Here is a 17,722-nt window from a genome sequence, read left to right as displayed (position 1 = left end):
GTCAGTATAATAAATCTACCGGACCAAGATGATTTTTAATGTATCCTCAGTTTGCTGAGTCGCGTTTATAGTTCTTCTCTTGATAACAGTGACTAAATCGATGCCTAACTAGAGAAGATGGAATTATCAATTTTTATGACGAAAGAAATGTAATCAATTTCGTTATGAAAAATAAAAAAATTACAGCGGTAAGAAATGTCTATTTCGAGGACCAAAGTACATCATTTGTATCTAAATATCTTTATATTGAAAATTATCTCATATATGTTATATATAAGAAATAATGTTATTTATAATTAATACTTATCAGGACTTTTTGTTCTCCAACTAGTCCAACTTATAGTTTCGGATATATCACTGGCATAATTTTAATTTCCTACATTACCCTTTATTTTAATAACTAATACAGAGTATATTTTACGCCTCGAAGACTAACACTATGCCGATATCAGAAGTTTGGTTATAGATAAGACACAGTCCTACTCATGACGTCCCAAGCAATACTGAGAATATTCAAATATTCCTAACAATGGGGACGTGCGCGTCAGTGCAGTATAATAAATCTACCGGACCAAGATGATTTTTAATGTATCCTCAGTTTGCTGAGTCGAGTTTATAGTTCTTCTCTTGATAACAGTGACTAAATCGATGCCTAACTAGAGAAGATGGAATTATCAATTTTTATGACGAAAGAAATGTAATCCATTTCGTTATGAAAAATAAAAAAATTACAGCGGTAAGAAATGTCTATTTCGAGGACCAAAGTACATCGTTTGTATCTAAAGATCTTTATATTGAAAATTATCTCATATTTGTCATATATAAGAAATAATGTTATTTATAAATAATACTTATCAGGGCTTTTTGTTCTCCAACTAGTCCAACTTATAGTTTCGGATATATAACTGGCATAATTTTAATTTCCTACACAAATTTGACTTAATAAATAAAACACAAACACATGATTTATAGAATCAAAATTATATTTATCATTTTAATGAACGCGTTCACAAAAGCTCGTTATATGTAATTTACAAATAGTACAGTTCAAATAGAATTTTATACAAAAATCTTTGGCGAGAAGAGAAGACAACTAGAGTCCGGAACAAAATGAAAATTAGACAGTTAAACAGTACTACGTACGTAACAAGATTTGTACACATGTAATATAAAAAGCTGAAATTAATTGAAAGATTTATTGATGATATGTGAAACACGGATAACAATGCTAGAAAAGTGTCAGTTTAAACTGTTTAAAAACCTTCCTCCGCATCGATTTTATACTGTCATCATTATTAATCTATGCGGAAAAAGATTGTCTCGATTTTACAGAAAGAGGACCACCGAGAAGGTGATATTAAGAACCTTCTCCTTCACCGTTTTCAACACACCTACACATTAAAATATTTATAGTATATACAAACATATCATTGAGTGATTTTTTGTATAGTTTTGAGGGTTCAGGCTTCGATCTGGAACCACCCCGATACCAGCCTGGTGCTGAGGTACTGTATTAAACACTTTTATACTGTTTTTTTTGTCAGTATCACAATATCTATTCCACTGTTAACCACATCACTGGTCCGACAGCATTTGCGGCCGATCTTGGAGATATTTACAATATAATACACGTTATTATCATCAAGGGAGGGGCCATGTCAGCGAGGGTAGCTGGAGTACAGCAGTGCTGAGCCCCACCTGCCTCAAACCAGTCCTGGCGGTTTCACATCCAGGCCTGTTACCATATCCAAGCCACCGAGCGATTGAGGTGGAGGTGGAGTCTGGTTCATTGACGCCGGAGAGTTGACGTTGTTGGTCATGTCACTCTGACTGTTCTCCTCGGAGTCACTGCAAGAATCTGAACTGCCTTTCTTTCCGTTTCCGTTGTGAGTTTTAACGTGTTTGGCTAGGTGGTCTGACCGCATGAATCTTTTGTTACAAATGGGACAAGCGAATCGCTTCTCGCCAGTGTGGGTCCTGAGGTGCCTCTGCAATTCATCGGACCTGGTGAATCTTTTACCGCAGAATAGCCAGTTGCACACGAATGGTCGTTCTCCCGTATGCCACCTCAGATGGGCTTTTAAGTGCGAGGTCTTTCCGTATACCTTCCCACATCCAGGAATATGGCAGCTGTGAATGTTTTTCTTCCTCAAGTGCACTCCTGCAGGTCCAAGACGCTCCGCTTCCTGACAGTTGGGACAATCGCACGTCGCCCTACCTGTGTATCTTCGCTGGGATCGCGGTGATGGGACCTGGGGAGGGAGTCCGCTGGCGGCTCCTGTTGGTGATGGTGTCGAGCTGGCTGCGTGTAAACCGAAGGAAGCTCCCACTGTTTGAGCCCCAGGCAACATGGATTTATATGTGTCTTGTAATAAGTGTTGTCCGGATGATAGTAGATGATTCGAAGCAGCCAGTGAATGCGTTAGGGTCGAATAGTCGGAGGAGTAGTTAGCCGCAGCCATCTGGGCGTGCATACCCGCTGCACCGCTCATATCCAGCCAGCTTCCGGTAGTTGAATGTACGTCCCACCAAGTATTAGCCGCAGCTACCGAATCACTCTTGATGCCACCGTGTGTCGCGCTGGACATAGTGTTAAAAGGCCAGGTTTCGTATGGATGTCTGGTGTAAACCGAACCTAGAGCGGCATGGTGTGTTGCAGCACCCTCCACTTTACCAAGCAGAGCGCTCTGATGATGATGCATGTTATCAGTAACTGATGGTTGTGTCGTAGCTCCGGGAAAGTACAAATCGCTACCATACGATGCCGTTGTCGGCACCGACGAGCACGACGTCATCACAGACCTGGAGTAGGTCGGATTTGACGCGGACGACGACCTTTGACTGGACAGGGAACTGGCTGATGTGACTCCGGTACTCCCAGGTGATGGAGCTCCTTGTGGTGATTTCTTCCACGGATGGAAACCCTTTCCCACCGCGGCGTCTGCCAGTGGAGGTGGTGACTTACTGCTCAGCTTATTGCACTGGGCGGCAAGCATCGCTAGCGGGGTTCCTCGAAGACTCGGGTGTTCCTGTAACAAAAAAAAACAAACATTAATTTACCACCAAATAACGAAACCTACATCTATAATAATGACGTTTCAACTTCATACGCTATTGATCGTAAATAACAGAAATAAAGACGTTAAGAAAAAGGAGAGGGGTTAGTTAAACGCGTGTTAGATAACGAACGACTGTCCATTGGATACTGGCTAATTATAGTATTAATTAGATGGGGGATCTTATTACTAGCTTAATTACTGGTCAGTACGGGTGATTTTGTGTCCAGTCCCACTGAAATTTAAGCTTTTATTGCCATCTTGACATATTTATATATCAAAAATGATATATAAACCTTACTTGTTTTAATTGGAGTGGTCAAATTGATTGTGAACGAAAAAAGTTTATAAAGCAGTATTTTTTCAAGATCTTGCATCTAGTAAAATAATAACGTATATAATTATCATAAAAACAAACATTTTATTTACTTTAATTTTATGCATATTCAACTTTTTTTCTTAACAAATTTTCTTTTGATTTCAGGTAGCAGCACTTCAATAAAGGTAAATATTACATGAAAGAAACATTTATATAAGATTAGACGTAATTATATTTCGACAATATTTTGTAATTTATGATGCGCGTAGTATATTTATTATATATATTATTATATTAATATATTTATTATATTAATATATATTATTATATTAATATATTTATTATATTAATATATTTATTATATTAATATATTTATTATATTAATATATTTATTATATAATAATATATAATAATACTAGCGACCCGCCCCGGCTTCGCACGGGTGCAATGCTGATACTAAATTAAATACACTACAGAAAAAATATGAACGTTGTATATAAAAACATAGCGGCCCGCCCCGACTTTGCACGGGCATAAAATATATATGCCTATGTCACTCAATGAAAACATGATTAAAATCGATCCAGTATTTTTGGTTCATTCATTACTGCCCTTGGCCTGCACGCATTAAATTTGGAGTAAAACAATTCCTCTTCCCCTATACTTACTATGAAGATTTCCTGCTATCTTTGGAATATCTAAATTCATACAATTTTTATTACATTACACATTTTTAAACGCAAATTTTAAATTTGTAATATCTCCGAAAATATTTGTTTAATTTACATGCTGTAAGGAACCATATTGATCTATATTAATTGCACATTGTATTTAAGGTACTTAATTCGATAAGGATTAATGCCGTATTGCTAAAAATAGCTTCGTAAATAAGCCATTTTCTCACGTAAAAAGTAAACAATAAAAATGGTTAAAGTGGGTTATACCTAAAAGATAAACATATACCATCGCGGACTTTTTTTTAGGCCTTTTTATGGTGTACAATACTGTAGTACATTAATTTGATCTAACTCGTATGGTAAGGCAGCGTTTTTGCTAATTGCTAAATAAGCCTAAAAAAATAGGTTAATTTACGACATCACGTTAGAAACCTCTAAAATTAGCAATGTTGCCTTAGTATATTATGCATGTATTATACATATAAACCTTCCTCTTGAATCACTCTATCTATTGAAAAAAACCGCATCAAAATCCGTTGCGTAGTTTTAAAGATTTAAGCGCACATAGGGATATAGGGACAGAAAAGGCGACTTTGTTTTATACTATGTAGTGATATTTCTATATTATTATATATATATAACAAACAAAAATATTATAGTCCAGAATTATTACTTATACAGATATAATTATGTTTTATTTAAAGTAAACTTCACGGTTTATAGCTGTACATACTGACAGCACTGGTATTTAACAGGTGTGAACATAAACTTTTCATGTTAATTTATATCGTATGTTCTAAACATAAACAAACATTTATTTTACTGCACTAGAAACGTCATTATTAGCAGGAAAAAGGGACGTGAAAATATATTATTCTGTATTAAATGCTTAAGAGTTTGTTAAAAGAATGACTTAAATATTTTCAACAACTTAGAAATTAGATAATATGAAGAATTATAAGCAGTATGCAATCAGAACTAGTTATGTTTCGTGATTGTAAATATAGAAAACTTATGAGTACCAATTGATTTGTCAATATTATTGAATGAACTCAGACGAAGATGATATTCAAAACAAAGTAATAGATTTTGATAAGAAAGATATTATCTATTAAGTGATTGTATATATTAATTTTTTCAGATTTTCTTTTCATTTTCACTTATTGTAAAAAATTAATACAATAATAATTAGTTATAGTTACAATAATAATTAATTATTAGTAAAGTTAATATTGTAATATGTTATATTAATCAAAATGTTTTCCATCATTCTCTGCAACTTTGTCCCATCTTTCAAGCTAATTTGAGTTGCAACAGTGTATTTCTCTCAGTTCTTGCACCATGAATGGCCGAACGTTGTCATACAAGGGAATGGACTTCTTTACTACAATACCTTGTTCAATTTGTTCAATTGAGATCGTTAGATATCTGGAGTAACAGTTTAATTTGGTTCCAACAGCTCTTAATACACTACACCTTGATGATTTCTTCGTACACGTTTCACTGCCGATATGGATAACTGTCCTGGACTACCCCATAAGTTTTTATAGTTTGCAATTGTCGCAGTTGGTCCACTTTTCATCTAAAGTGGCAATACGCCGGAGAAAAACGTTCTTTTTTATCTGTCAATCGATGAAACCAGTATTGAAATGGTATCTTCATTTAATTTGTACTTTTTTTGTTTGTTTTGCTATTTTACCCCCTTTGGAAGGTTTCCCGTCATTTAAATATCTAGAAAAAGTTGATTCATTAACTGCTAAGCTGTCTAAAGTTCCTCTGAGAGTTGGCCGTTCTTTGATATTAACATCAAAATCAAAAATAATATCCACAATTGGGTCATAACGAAGCAGCATCACCATAAGTTTCTACTAACACAATTAAGTAAAAGTTCCTCTATAACATTGAAAGAGAAAATAAGAAAAGAGAAAGAGAAAATAACATTGAGTAAACATGCATTTAAAAGGATATAAGCGGAAAATAATACCCAACTTTTTATCGGACTTGGTATCTTAGGACTTGGACTTCACTTCTTAATCTCATAAAGTAAAAACTACGGAATCCGAAAACCCACCGGAGGACGTCTATAATTTTAGACGGTGCATAATTTAAGTGAATTTCGATTTTATTGTGTAGAGAAACAGAATATTTGAAGAATATACAGTTTCTTCCAAATATAATAATAGTCATTTCGTCGATTTTTGGTAAATAAAACCTCCTGGTGTGTTTACCGACAGGTGTTTTGGGCATCCATACAATACTGAATATTTTGACTCGTTGTTCTACAGAAACGTTTGTAGTTAGTTCTTAGACAAAAGTTCGCTTCACTGTTCGATTTTGAGCACAACGTTAATAAGCGTGGTGCATCTGGTGGTGTGACCAATTGCATCAATTTTATTTTTTCCAACAACATAGACCGGTAGATTCACCGATGTATTTTAATATCTTACAATATTCATATATCCGCAATCGCATCTGCTCGTTCCTGGATCACAGGAGCTCTGCCTCTGCAGAATTGTTCAATTTTACTATGTCGTGCTCACTGTTGTGTTTGATATGCACGGACTCGTTGCATGTTAAACCCATTCACTTCATTTCCAGTCATTCTCGAATTCGGTTATGACATATCTATACGACTACTATTATTTTCAAAAATATCTGCATTTGCATGAAATATAAATCATTGTAAAGTCTTGAACGGTCAGTGTCGACAAATTAGCTTCTGTTTGATAATAGTGGTCGGTAGTTTAAAATAGTATTTACCATTTTTTGTCACAAAATGAATTTCCGAAAGCAGCCATAAATATTTAACAATCTACAACAACACCGATATTTTGTGATAGTGAATCTATTGATGACAGTGACACTTTGTTTGGAAAAATTGAATCGTTGTTTTTATCTTTATGTTGTTTAACGTAAAAGATGATTATATATATATATATATATATATATATATATATATATATATATATATATATATATATATATCCAATATCCAAGGCTGACTGTAGAAACAGTACAAGTAGCAGTCAACAAGATCTACAAATGTATTAGAGACTGGAAAATCTCTGCCTATATTAATTTTGCTTTGTGGTGAAATGATAAAAACATAATTACATTATTTGACGGATACCAGACTCCTCAAGCCGAATGAGCTAAATACTAGGTTAAATTAGAAATATCGTGTTAGACGGAAAGAACAGATGAAACTCAAAGTTAAGCAATTGTACTGGTAAGTCGGAAGATACTTCGACTTGAAACTTGAAATAAGGTTGCTAAATCACAGTAATGTGGAAGCAATACAGCTACTGGACAACACGCAGGAACTCAGAAGATTGAAGGGAACCAAACCACACGAAGTCATAGCGTGTAAGTGTATTCTTAACTTTAGCTTAAGTATATTAGTTTTATTTTAATTTGGGAAATATAGATTGATATATTAATCCCGTACTCGCCCTGCTTGCCTATTAATGTAAGTATAACAGAACAGTAGTAATAAATTAATTTGTACATTAGGATTGTACTAAGTATATGTCATGTACTGAAATGTGCTGAAAAGTGCCGGGACTAACGCATAGATGGTGCTAGTTTTATTGCATTTGCCACCATTTTTTCAATGTGTACTAACCTTCAAAAGGTAGCTGTTAAAATTTTATGATATTATACTCATGAGTTTGTGAGTTGTTGTGTCAAGAGTGACACTATTTTTCTTAGTTTTATAACAATTCATAAAAACAATTTCACGTTTTAATATTACATTGCTTCTTGATGGGAAAAAATCATTCAAGCGAAGCCATGGCTTGAAACAACAATAAAACTTGCTGACTTCAAACGTGGTCGTAGGGCCACTGACGATACAGACCGTAATGACCTTCCAAATGAGGTGGTAACACCAGAAAACATCAAAAAAATCCACAAAATCGTTTTGAAAAATCGAAAAGTGAAGTTACGTGAGTAAGCTAACATCATAAAGATGTCAAAAGAACGTGTTGGTTTTATTTTGCATGAGCATTTGACTATGGGAAAGCTTTGCTCAAAGTGGGTGCCGCGTTTGCTCACTGTTGATCAAAAACAAGAACATGTTGATGCTTCTGAGCAGTATTGGGCCATGTTTAAACGTAACAAGCTGGAATTTTCTTTCCATAAGTTCATTCTGGAATGAAAACAATCGTCATCTAAGTGGACAGCAAAGTGGTTGAGGTAAAAGAGAAATCGTTCTAGAATATATATATATATATATATATATATATATATATATATATATATATATATATATATGTATATATATATACTATAATAATGTATAGTATTTTAAATTTCTAATACAAAAATATGTTTTACATAACATTTTCATTGTTAACGTATGTTTGTACGTTGTAAGAAGTGAACATTAAAAGAAATGTTACAAAGGAGCTGGGATATCGTGAAACCGCTGACCGATTGGCCCGAAGCCAAACGGCGCGATTGGAAATGACGGACGGCTCTGATGCCGGTCCTTCCGAATTGGTTTTTGTGCCGTCAGTTCTACGTACATTTGTACATGTGTGAGTGTGCGTGCGTGTCTTGGTTGGCGACCAACAGACGCCAACTCTTCATTAGACTGGTTGATTAAAAGGTCTACCGCCATACTCGAGCTGGACTTCGGATGCATACGTATAATTAAGGCATTATTCTGTTACAATTAGTCGGACATCAACGTTAATAAAATAGTTTTTCGAGTAAAAAAAGTCGATTTTTTATGAAACATGATATATATCAAACTCTTAACGTCAATAACATGTGCACGTAAACTATTATCCAGATTAAAATAACATTAAATAGAAATATGATGAATCGATTTATAAGAGGTATAACAGTTAAACTAAATTAAGCGATAATCACATAAATATTTCACTTATTACGTAAATGGCAGAATATTAAACTCCTCAATAAATACATATTATTATTGGCACCGACATAAATGATGATCGTTGTTTATCAATTAAGTTATAGTCAAATTAATTCATTACTTCATTTTGATTTTTGATGTTATATCTACCACTAAATTATTTCCTCTGTCCTGAGTTGGGGAAAGTATGGTTTTGCTTTCATTACTGGATATATATAGTTAAATAAAACTTTCTTCGATATTATAAATCTAGTGTAGAAACTAACTTATACTACTAATGATTCATATAATTTTTTTCTTGCATTCTGCCCTATTGGCAATAAGTATTTCTTATGTCTATAGTATATATACATGGCATGTAGAAAATCACTTCATCAGGCAATCTTCTATATAAAATATAATTTTAATTAATTAGTCTAATTCTAAAGCTTATTCTAAAGTCTACATATGTCCAGTAATCAAATCAGGTAGTGTTAAACGTTTTAGTCTACGCACTTCACTATCACGTCGCATATTTAGCTGGTTAGCGAGTACATTGGGATGCACTGACACTCTTTCGAAGTACTTCACACAAACACGTTGGATTACACTCGTTATAGGTTCTAGAGGAATATCGCGTTGTATCACTTTATTTGAAATATAGTACGGATCATCAACAATGGTACGCATCATCTTATTTTGGAACCGTTTAATGATGGATATATTACATTTGCTAGCGGGGTATAGTTGGATTCCATATGACCAAATAGGCTTGAGTATAGACTCATATAGCAATATCTTGTTATATAATGATAATTTGGATTTCTGCGCGATGAGCCAATACATTTGATATAATTTAAGTCCAAATTGTTTCCGTTTAGAGGGTATGTGCTTCGTCCAGGTTAGGCATCGATCTAAGTGCATACCAAGATATCTAACATGCTCTGCTTGGAGGATTTGACGATGATTGTTATTCACTGGTGGATATGTTCATTCATATAAATAATTAGATGTAAATAATCTGACGCGAGCTGAATATGTTAATTACAGAAGGTACAAAACTATGACAGTTGTATTACACTCAAAGTAATGGAGTTCAAAGTAATATGTTCTCACTAACTTCTAACAAGATGAATTTACCAATCAAATAGAATTGAGAAAAGTAAACATATATAGTCAAGACAAGCACAAAATATACGAGTTCAGTGAAAGAGGACATTAAATGCAATGATACGTGTGAGATCAGAAAGGTACAATGGGTTGTCAATAGTAGTGTCAATTCTTGAAGAAGCTTGGAGCCATGAAGACAAAATTGAAATTAAAATGTTGCTGATTAATTTATTGGTAATCAGGTACTCTTGAGTCCTTTATGATTTTTAGTTGATTTCTGAATTATGTTTGGATGTATTTTGTGATCATTGTACAGGTAAACAAATATATAAAAATATATCAGAGCTGGTATTAATGATATTAGAAACAATAAAGGACAATAAATTATGATTTTTATTACGGTTATATAACATCTTGCAACACAATGGTTTTAATCTTAATTAATCTCATGTGTGTCAACTAATATATAGTTCGCATTAAAATCCGAACACAAAACATTGCCGGAAACAATGGACTATAAGATTTTTCCACAATTATGATCATTAAAACCTGAGGTTTATGAAATATTTATTTTTATAATTCCTCGCAATTTAATAATATTGTTACAGAAAAGCTTAGGAATTTTTTTCTAAATCTTCTACTGTTTTGCTAACGTAATCTATTTCTGTCTGATATCTGTTGTATTTAGATACTTTTTACTGAACACTATTGCTTAAAAATGCGCTTGTTCAATGCCACTACGGACGGCTACCATAATGTATATATTTGAGTTTAAGTACAAAAATAATAATTTTTCTTGACGCTGAATAATTCGTTTATGATTTATTCGAGTGATTAACAATTTACAGCTGATGACGCAGCTACTCGGGGGAGCTCGGAGAGACCGTCGTGTTTTTTTTCTTTTTCCAGGATGACCAGAACTAAATGACTAGAACTAAATGGTCTCTTGCTGATGTCGCTTCGTGTTCGGGATAGAGAGGTATTGCGGACGACAGAGACCCTGGGATACGACTGGGATTGCCGTATTTGATTTAACAAGCGGGGTTTGTGGATGGGTAGGGATTTGATCACATTGTTTTCGTTTTCTAAGGCACCAAGGGAGAACTGAGCATGTTCGTGAAACTTTTCACGAACGGTATGATTCTAGATCTGTGTTCACGTTCCTCATAAACCAAACGGCATTGAGAAACACGCGGACTTTTTTGGACTGGAATACTTGGAGTAGTGCAAGTTGTCTCTCAGAGACGTACTTGTACCACACCTATGCTCCGTAGAAGCAGACTGGACGGACTGAAATTTTATTAAGAGTCGCGGGACTTGGGTGTTTTCTCTTTTAGTGTTGGGAATTCCATAATTTTGTAAAATCTTTTTTTCTCCTGGGAATACCATACTATTGCAAAGACCAATTCAGACTGTTATCTCTATTTGTTCTGATACAGGATGTGTGCTCATATATATATAGAACCCACTGTATTAGTTCTACATTGGCATTTCTAATTTCGAGAAAGTTTGAAGAGTATCTTGTTTCACATGGCCCTATTAAAAATTGGTTCGAATGTCGAACTAGTGTGCTATCACAATAATTGTTAAAAGCAATCTAGTTCCAATAAGTTATTGAATATTTTTCTCTAGATGTACTCTGACCTAACATATATTGTATAATAGAGATCTGAAGTAATATTGAAGAAGTAATTGCTATATTCCAATGGACACCTTGTTATTATATTCATATTTTTTGTCAGCTTCGAATAAATCAAATTATTAGCTATCAAAGTATTGAAAGCAAAAAGTCATTGAACGCTATTGAATATTCGAAGTGATTATTTTATTTTTTGACACGTTGTCACTCCTTATCATTTTATCTCTTTAGTTCGTGAGCTACTTTTTTCAGCTTCCATCATCATTCTTACATGTTTCGTGTTTGCCATCATCGTTCATGAATATATCGTTCTCTTGGTTATTCATTTTCTGAGTTCTACTTTTTTTGGGGTTAATGTATTCTATAATCAATCACATTTTGTTTTATTCGTTTTTACTCCCACAAGTTTTTTTTATTTCTCCTTTTTCTTTTTTCCCTTATCTTCTCTTTGTTCTTTCGTACCTTATCCATCCATTTGCGCAATTTTTCTTTCCATTTTATCTCTAACAATGTTCTATTTTTTCGAATATCTTTGTTTCGATATTTTTGAATTATTGTTCGAGTTCCTATTATTTTTTTCTTGTTACTTAATATTTTACATTACGTCGGAAAAAAGGAGAGCAAATCGTCCATCAAAAAATGTACTTGTTAATCGAAAGACACCCCCAACTTGATCTAAAATCAAAAAGAATGCCGTGATTTACGAAGTTATCCATGATTTCGTCTTAAAATATGAAATAAGGTTGCTAAATGACAGCAATATAGAAGCACTTGCAATTTGTATATTGTACAACTAATAACTATAATCTTAACTTTAGCTTAAGTAGTCTAATTTAATTTTAATTTGCGAAATACACACTGATATTCTAATAGCAGAACAATAGCAAGCCAGCTTGGTTGGCGCAGTGGTAAAGGCGACAGGACGGTCCACCTACAGTTGCGGTAGTCGTGGATTCGAATCCTGCTGAGGCATGCTCGTAAATTTATGTTTGTGATTGTTTAATATTTGTGATTGTCCTAGGCAAGAGTGCAAAATTCGACAAGGAAAATGATCCCAATCACGCCAGTAACCAGGCTGAGTAAGACCAGATGTCTTCTGGTATGATTTCTAAGTTAGTCACTCGCCAGTCGATAAGCTTAATACCGAGGACCGAGGACAGTGGTTTGGAGCCCACGTTAAACTGTAGGTTCAGTAAACAATAGTAATAAATTTTATAAAGTAAGCCGTTTTTTATAAAGTAAGTTTTTATAGCCGGTATCAAAAGGATTGGTCCCTTTCTCTCATGATGTTTGATATTCTTTTTACCATATCTATTTCGTTCTTTGTTATTGTTATCCTCTTTCTTAGCGTTCTTTGTCTCTTGTTCGTCTACTCCAAGTATTCTAAAGTTTTTGTTATTATTTTGTTGTTTTACAATTACTTCTCTAGTTCGTATCGTTTTTTGTTTTTGTTATATAACATATTCCATCTTCTCTATTTCAAAGCTTTCCAAGTTGAGAGATTATACGATTGTTTTTTAAAGGTATGTTTGAGAGTTTTTTCTTATCTCTTAACGCGGAAAATCTTCTTGTGTCATTTCTTTTAATTTTTTCGTTTTATTCTTATCACGGCCCTATCCCTCATACCTATAATAGCATTGTATTGGACCTATAATAATATATTGTTTAATTGTTTCACTTGTTATTTGGAGTTGGTTATCTTTTTTCCTTAAGTTTCATGGTTTATTAAATTATAGCTCGTATACTCTCACCACCACCACTTTTTTCCCACTCCAAATTAGACTGTTACATAATACATAGTCCATGAATAAAACATTTAATTACACGTTGTTTTTATGAATTTTGACTGATGTATAATTGAACCAAAGACTAATCGTGATAATAACAATTAACGATAAAGTTCTTTTTTATAAGACAACTAGCGACCCGCCCCGGCTTCGCACGGGTGCAGTGCTGATACTAAATTAAATGCACTACACAAAAAATATGAACGTTGTATATAAAAACATAGCGGCCCGCTCCGACTTTGCACGGGCATAAAATATATATGTCTATGTCACTCAATGAAAACATGATTAAAATCGATCCAGTATTTTTGGTTCATTCATTACTGCCCTTGGCCTGCACGCATTAAATTTGGAGTAAAACAATTCCTCTTCCCCTATACTTACTATGAAGATTTCCTGCTATCTTTGGAATATCTAAATTCATACAATTTTTATTACATTACACATTTTTAAACGCAAATTTTAAATTTGTAATATCTCCGAAAATATTTGTTTAATTTACATGCTGTAAGGAACCATATTGATCTATATTAATTGCACATTGTATTTAAGGTACTTAATTCGATAAGGATTAATGCCGTATTGCTAAAAATAGCTTCGTAAATAAGCCATTTTCTCACGTAAAAAGTAAACAATAAAAATGGTTAAAGTGGGTTATACCTAAAAGATAAACATATACCATCGCGGACTTTTTTTTAGGCCTTTTTATGGTGTACAATACTGTAGTACATTAATTTGATCTAACTCGTATGGTAAGGCAGCGTTTTTGCTAATTGCTAAATAAGCCTAAAAAAATAGGTTAATTTACGACATCACGTTAGAAACCTCTAAAATTAGCAATGTTGCCTTAGTATATTATGCATGTATTATACATATAAACCTTCCTCTTGAATCACTCTATCTATTGAAAAAAACCGCATCAAAATCCGTTGCGTAGTTTTAAAGATTTAAGCGCACATAGGGATATAGGGACAGAAAAGGCGACTTTGTTTTATACTATGTAGTGATAAGAATCGTCCCGTTATGAATCATCAAATAATTTTCCATCAATCCCTTGATCATTACAAAATTGTTATCGGCTCGTCGAGGATTTTTCCTGTTAAAAACGCTTAGTTACGGCACCGAATAACCAATTATACAAAACACGCGCCAAAAATAGAAATAGCCGACGTCGAATAAGTAATACATCTGCGAGTTTGATATATAACGGAACGATTTATACACAGACGCGGCCTTCGAAGGAATAAACAAATTGCGCCTGCTTGCAAGTCACGCCAATTACCGCGGTAATATATCTATCAAGACTTGTAACCCTGTCATTATCAATTATCTAGGTGCAGAATGAAAAATGGAACAAAGAGCCAGGAGGTAAGAGTGGACGAAATACGAAGCCGATCGATTAGCGAGCGAAATTTCTACGATTTTTTTTTTCGTCTGGTTAGGTAGTGATTTTTTTTTGTTTTCTCAGGGTTCTCTTTGATTGATTGATAGGTGAAATGGAAAAATAATAGTACCGTCGATCGGCGTTAAGCACAACGTTGTTTCTATCGATATAATGAAAACGATTTTTTTTCTTTGTTTTTAACTACTCGCACGGTTGAAGTGAACCCGTACAGATGACAGCTGACTGTTGTAACCTTCAGATAATCCGATGAATGCAATTCACAACTGATTAAATGGTTTCTTACTTGGAGCTATATGTAAAAAACATGTTGAGCAGTTTCTTATAGTGATCTAATTTCTTCTTTGTACTCAAATCGTATTAAATTTTTTATCGAAATTAATAACAGTGTGCTATAGTGCTTAGCATATTGATTTACGAGGGTAAAGCGAAATGTTCTCGGCTTGACAGAGGGATGCCATTCCACCGCAATCAATGAGATTGTAGGGTGCAAGTGCCATTAGTTTAGATCTTTTTGATTAATTACATATTACATTAGATATTATCAGCACTATCTTAATTTACGAATCAATTTATTAACATTGTTCTGTTGTTTTTGTATTAATACACGAGCAAAGCAACACGTACGTTGCTGTGATTTACGAACCTTATTTCATACATTGAGGCGAAATCTTGGCTAACTTCCTAATGATTCCTTCCTAGTGATAAGCATTGGTAATTGGTCGAAGAACTTTGTTTAGGCAGCCTTGGATTACTAGTTGGTTTGATAACTTAGTGCAACCGCATATTCTTCCAAAGTGACTTTATGATTAACTGATAAAACTGATCTCTTCGATTTTAGGTCAAGTTGGGAGTATCGTAGAGTGTTGATGGATGTTGAATTTAAGCATCACCGCACGCCCCTTATAATTCACGTGAAGAACGGTTACAAATCGCATTAGTTTCTAAAAAAAAATCATGATATTATGTTGCACGCTAGGCGAGTGACAATATCTTCCACAAAGAATTAAGGATACGATAGCTCCGCGCTAGATGGGCGTCACATTTGCTGTGATATCAACAATCTTCTACCTTATACACAAGAAACGAAACAGATGGCGAAGCAATACATCGAAGCTATTGGTTCGATGTGACAGCAAAGTCGATCGGAACTTCCAGGAAGATTATGACTAGCATGCTTTATTATGGCCTCAGCCATCACTGGCGAATATTACTGCAACCTCCATGATCAGTTAGATACCAAAATTCGTCAGAAGATATCTAATTTGAAAAAGAAAAAGTTTGCAGCTCGATTGACTCTACCATTTCCTTTATTCTCCCCATTTGGCACACTCAGACTTGAAGAAGAAGCTTGAAGAAATTGATTTCAACAAAGTGCCTCGCCTCCATGATGCATGTCGGATTTTACACACTTTTCAGTGAATAATACGAGGGTCACTATTTGTATTTCGGGAATAGGAAAAAAAACAAATATTTTGAGTGCTCAAATAGTCTCTTGTATGAGCACATGTGTGAAAGCCCGTATTGTCATAATGAAGAACAATCCGGCGTACCATTCAGAATTTACTGTTCTACGATCCTCTAGAGGCACTGTTGCAATGTGACAAGTTTTCCCGAAGAAACAGGCCACCATTTTCTTTGAAATACTTCGTGCGCGAACAACTTTTATTGGATTTGGTTCATCTTGGAACACCCATACAGTCGACTGCTGCTTACTTACGGGCTCATACGAATATGTCCATGATTCGTCACCTATCACGATTTTATAAACGTCTTTCGAGGCACCGCGGTTGAATTTCTTAAGGATTTCTTTGCACCAATCGACACGAGCCTGTTTTTGAGTGATTGTCAAATTGTGTGGGATCCAACGCGAACATAACTTTCGCACAGCCAAGTGTTGTAAAATCCAATATGCTATCCAATAGCCAATAACCAATGTAAAATCGCATATATGCTGGTGGAACTAATGCTTAGGGATGCCTCAATCTCACAATAAGTGACATGACGATCTTTCTTAATCATTTCGCACACAGCATCGATGTTTTCTGACACAACAGCCGCTTTTGGACGACCTTCACGAAACTCGCCGGACAGCGAACTACGACCACTATTGAATTCACTAAACCTACGACGCACGGTGGTTTTTGGGGAGCTTAATCGCCAAAAGTCAAATTAAGATGATTTATGCACGCTTGTTGTGATAATCCACATCGAAACTCGTAAAAAATCATTGCACGAAAATGTTCACGATTCAGTTACCTATATAGTGTATCGTAAAAATGTCAAACGTTACGATGGAACCGTCAGATGTACTCACATGACAACAGTGTTGTCAATTCCCGAAATATAAATAGTGACCCTCGTAAAAAACATGCCTTGACAATGTACATTACTAAGCCAACTGAAGAGTTATTGGGAATCTTAATATTGGGATAAGAAATTATTTTTTCTTTGTTCAAGACATCTCAATTTTATAAAAATATTCATACTAAAAATTTCAGATTTTATTATCCGCAATTTATTATACAAACTCAAATATGTTGAATATTATTAAGATTTGATAGGTATTAATCGTTTTATATTTAATTTCTAAGATGTGGTCAAACAATATATCTAGAATGATCATTTTTATATTAATTATTTCTCTGAAATATAAATGATGAAAGATTGCCGAAACAAAGAATGACGGGGCGACACGCCGTTCGGGGACGACGGGTCCCCCGATTCCCGGAAGAATTCACCATTTAAAACTAATTTCCGAGCAATACAGTTTACGAATTTTGACTAATTTTCAGTCAGGTAAAGCGGGCCACCTCTAATTTTCATGCAAATTCCGTTGATAGGGTAGGGTTAGGGCCTGGTCCGCTA

At 34.4% G+C, this 17,722-nt stretch overlaps 1 protein-coding gene across 3 annotated transcripts in view; it reads right to left on the bottom strand.

Annotated features, from left to right (window-relative positions):
• Positions 1 to 962: 962 nt before the first annotated feature.
• Sp8 (Sp-like zinc finger transcription factor) overlaps positions 963 to 17,722 on the bottom strand; it is a 253,427-nt gene continuing 236,667 nt past the window's right edge. For 2 of the 3 annotated variants that reach the window (XM_076409687.1, XM_076409688.1), the window contains exon 2: positions 1,467 to 3,029. In XM_076409687.1, the coding sequence (XP_076265802.1) occupies positions 1,704 to 2,996 (1,293 nt within the window). In that variant the 5' untranslated portion in view covers positions 2,997 to 3,029 and the 3' untranslated portion in view covers positions 1,467 to 1,703. Of the gene's footprint in view, positions 3,030 to 17,722 lie in introns of all 3 variants that reach the window. The other variant, XM_076409686.1, reaches the window with a different exon arrangement.

This window comes from Rhynchophorus ferrugineus, unplaced genomic scaffold (genome assembly GCF_030347505.1).
Source record: "Rhynchophorus ferrugineus isolate W39M unplaced genomic scaffold, kcgeb_rfMv2 rfM7, whole genome shotgun sequence".
Classification (NCBI taxonomy): Eukaryota; Metazoa; Arthropoda; class Insecta; order Coleoptera; family Curculionidae; genus Rhynchophorus; species Rhynchophorus ferrugineus.
The sequence above is the reverse complement of the archived record's forward strand: the minus strand, read 5'-3'. Positions and strand labels throughout refer to the sequence as shown.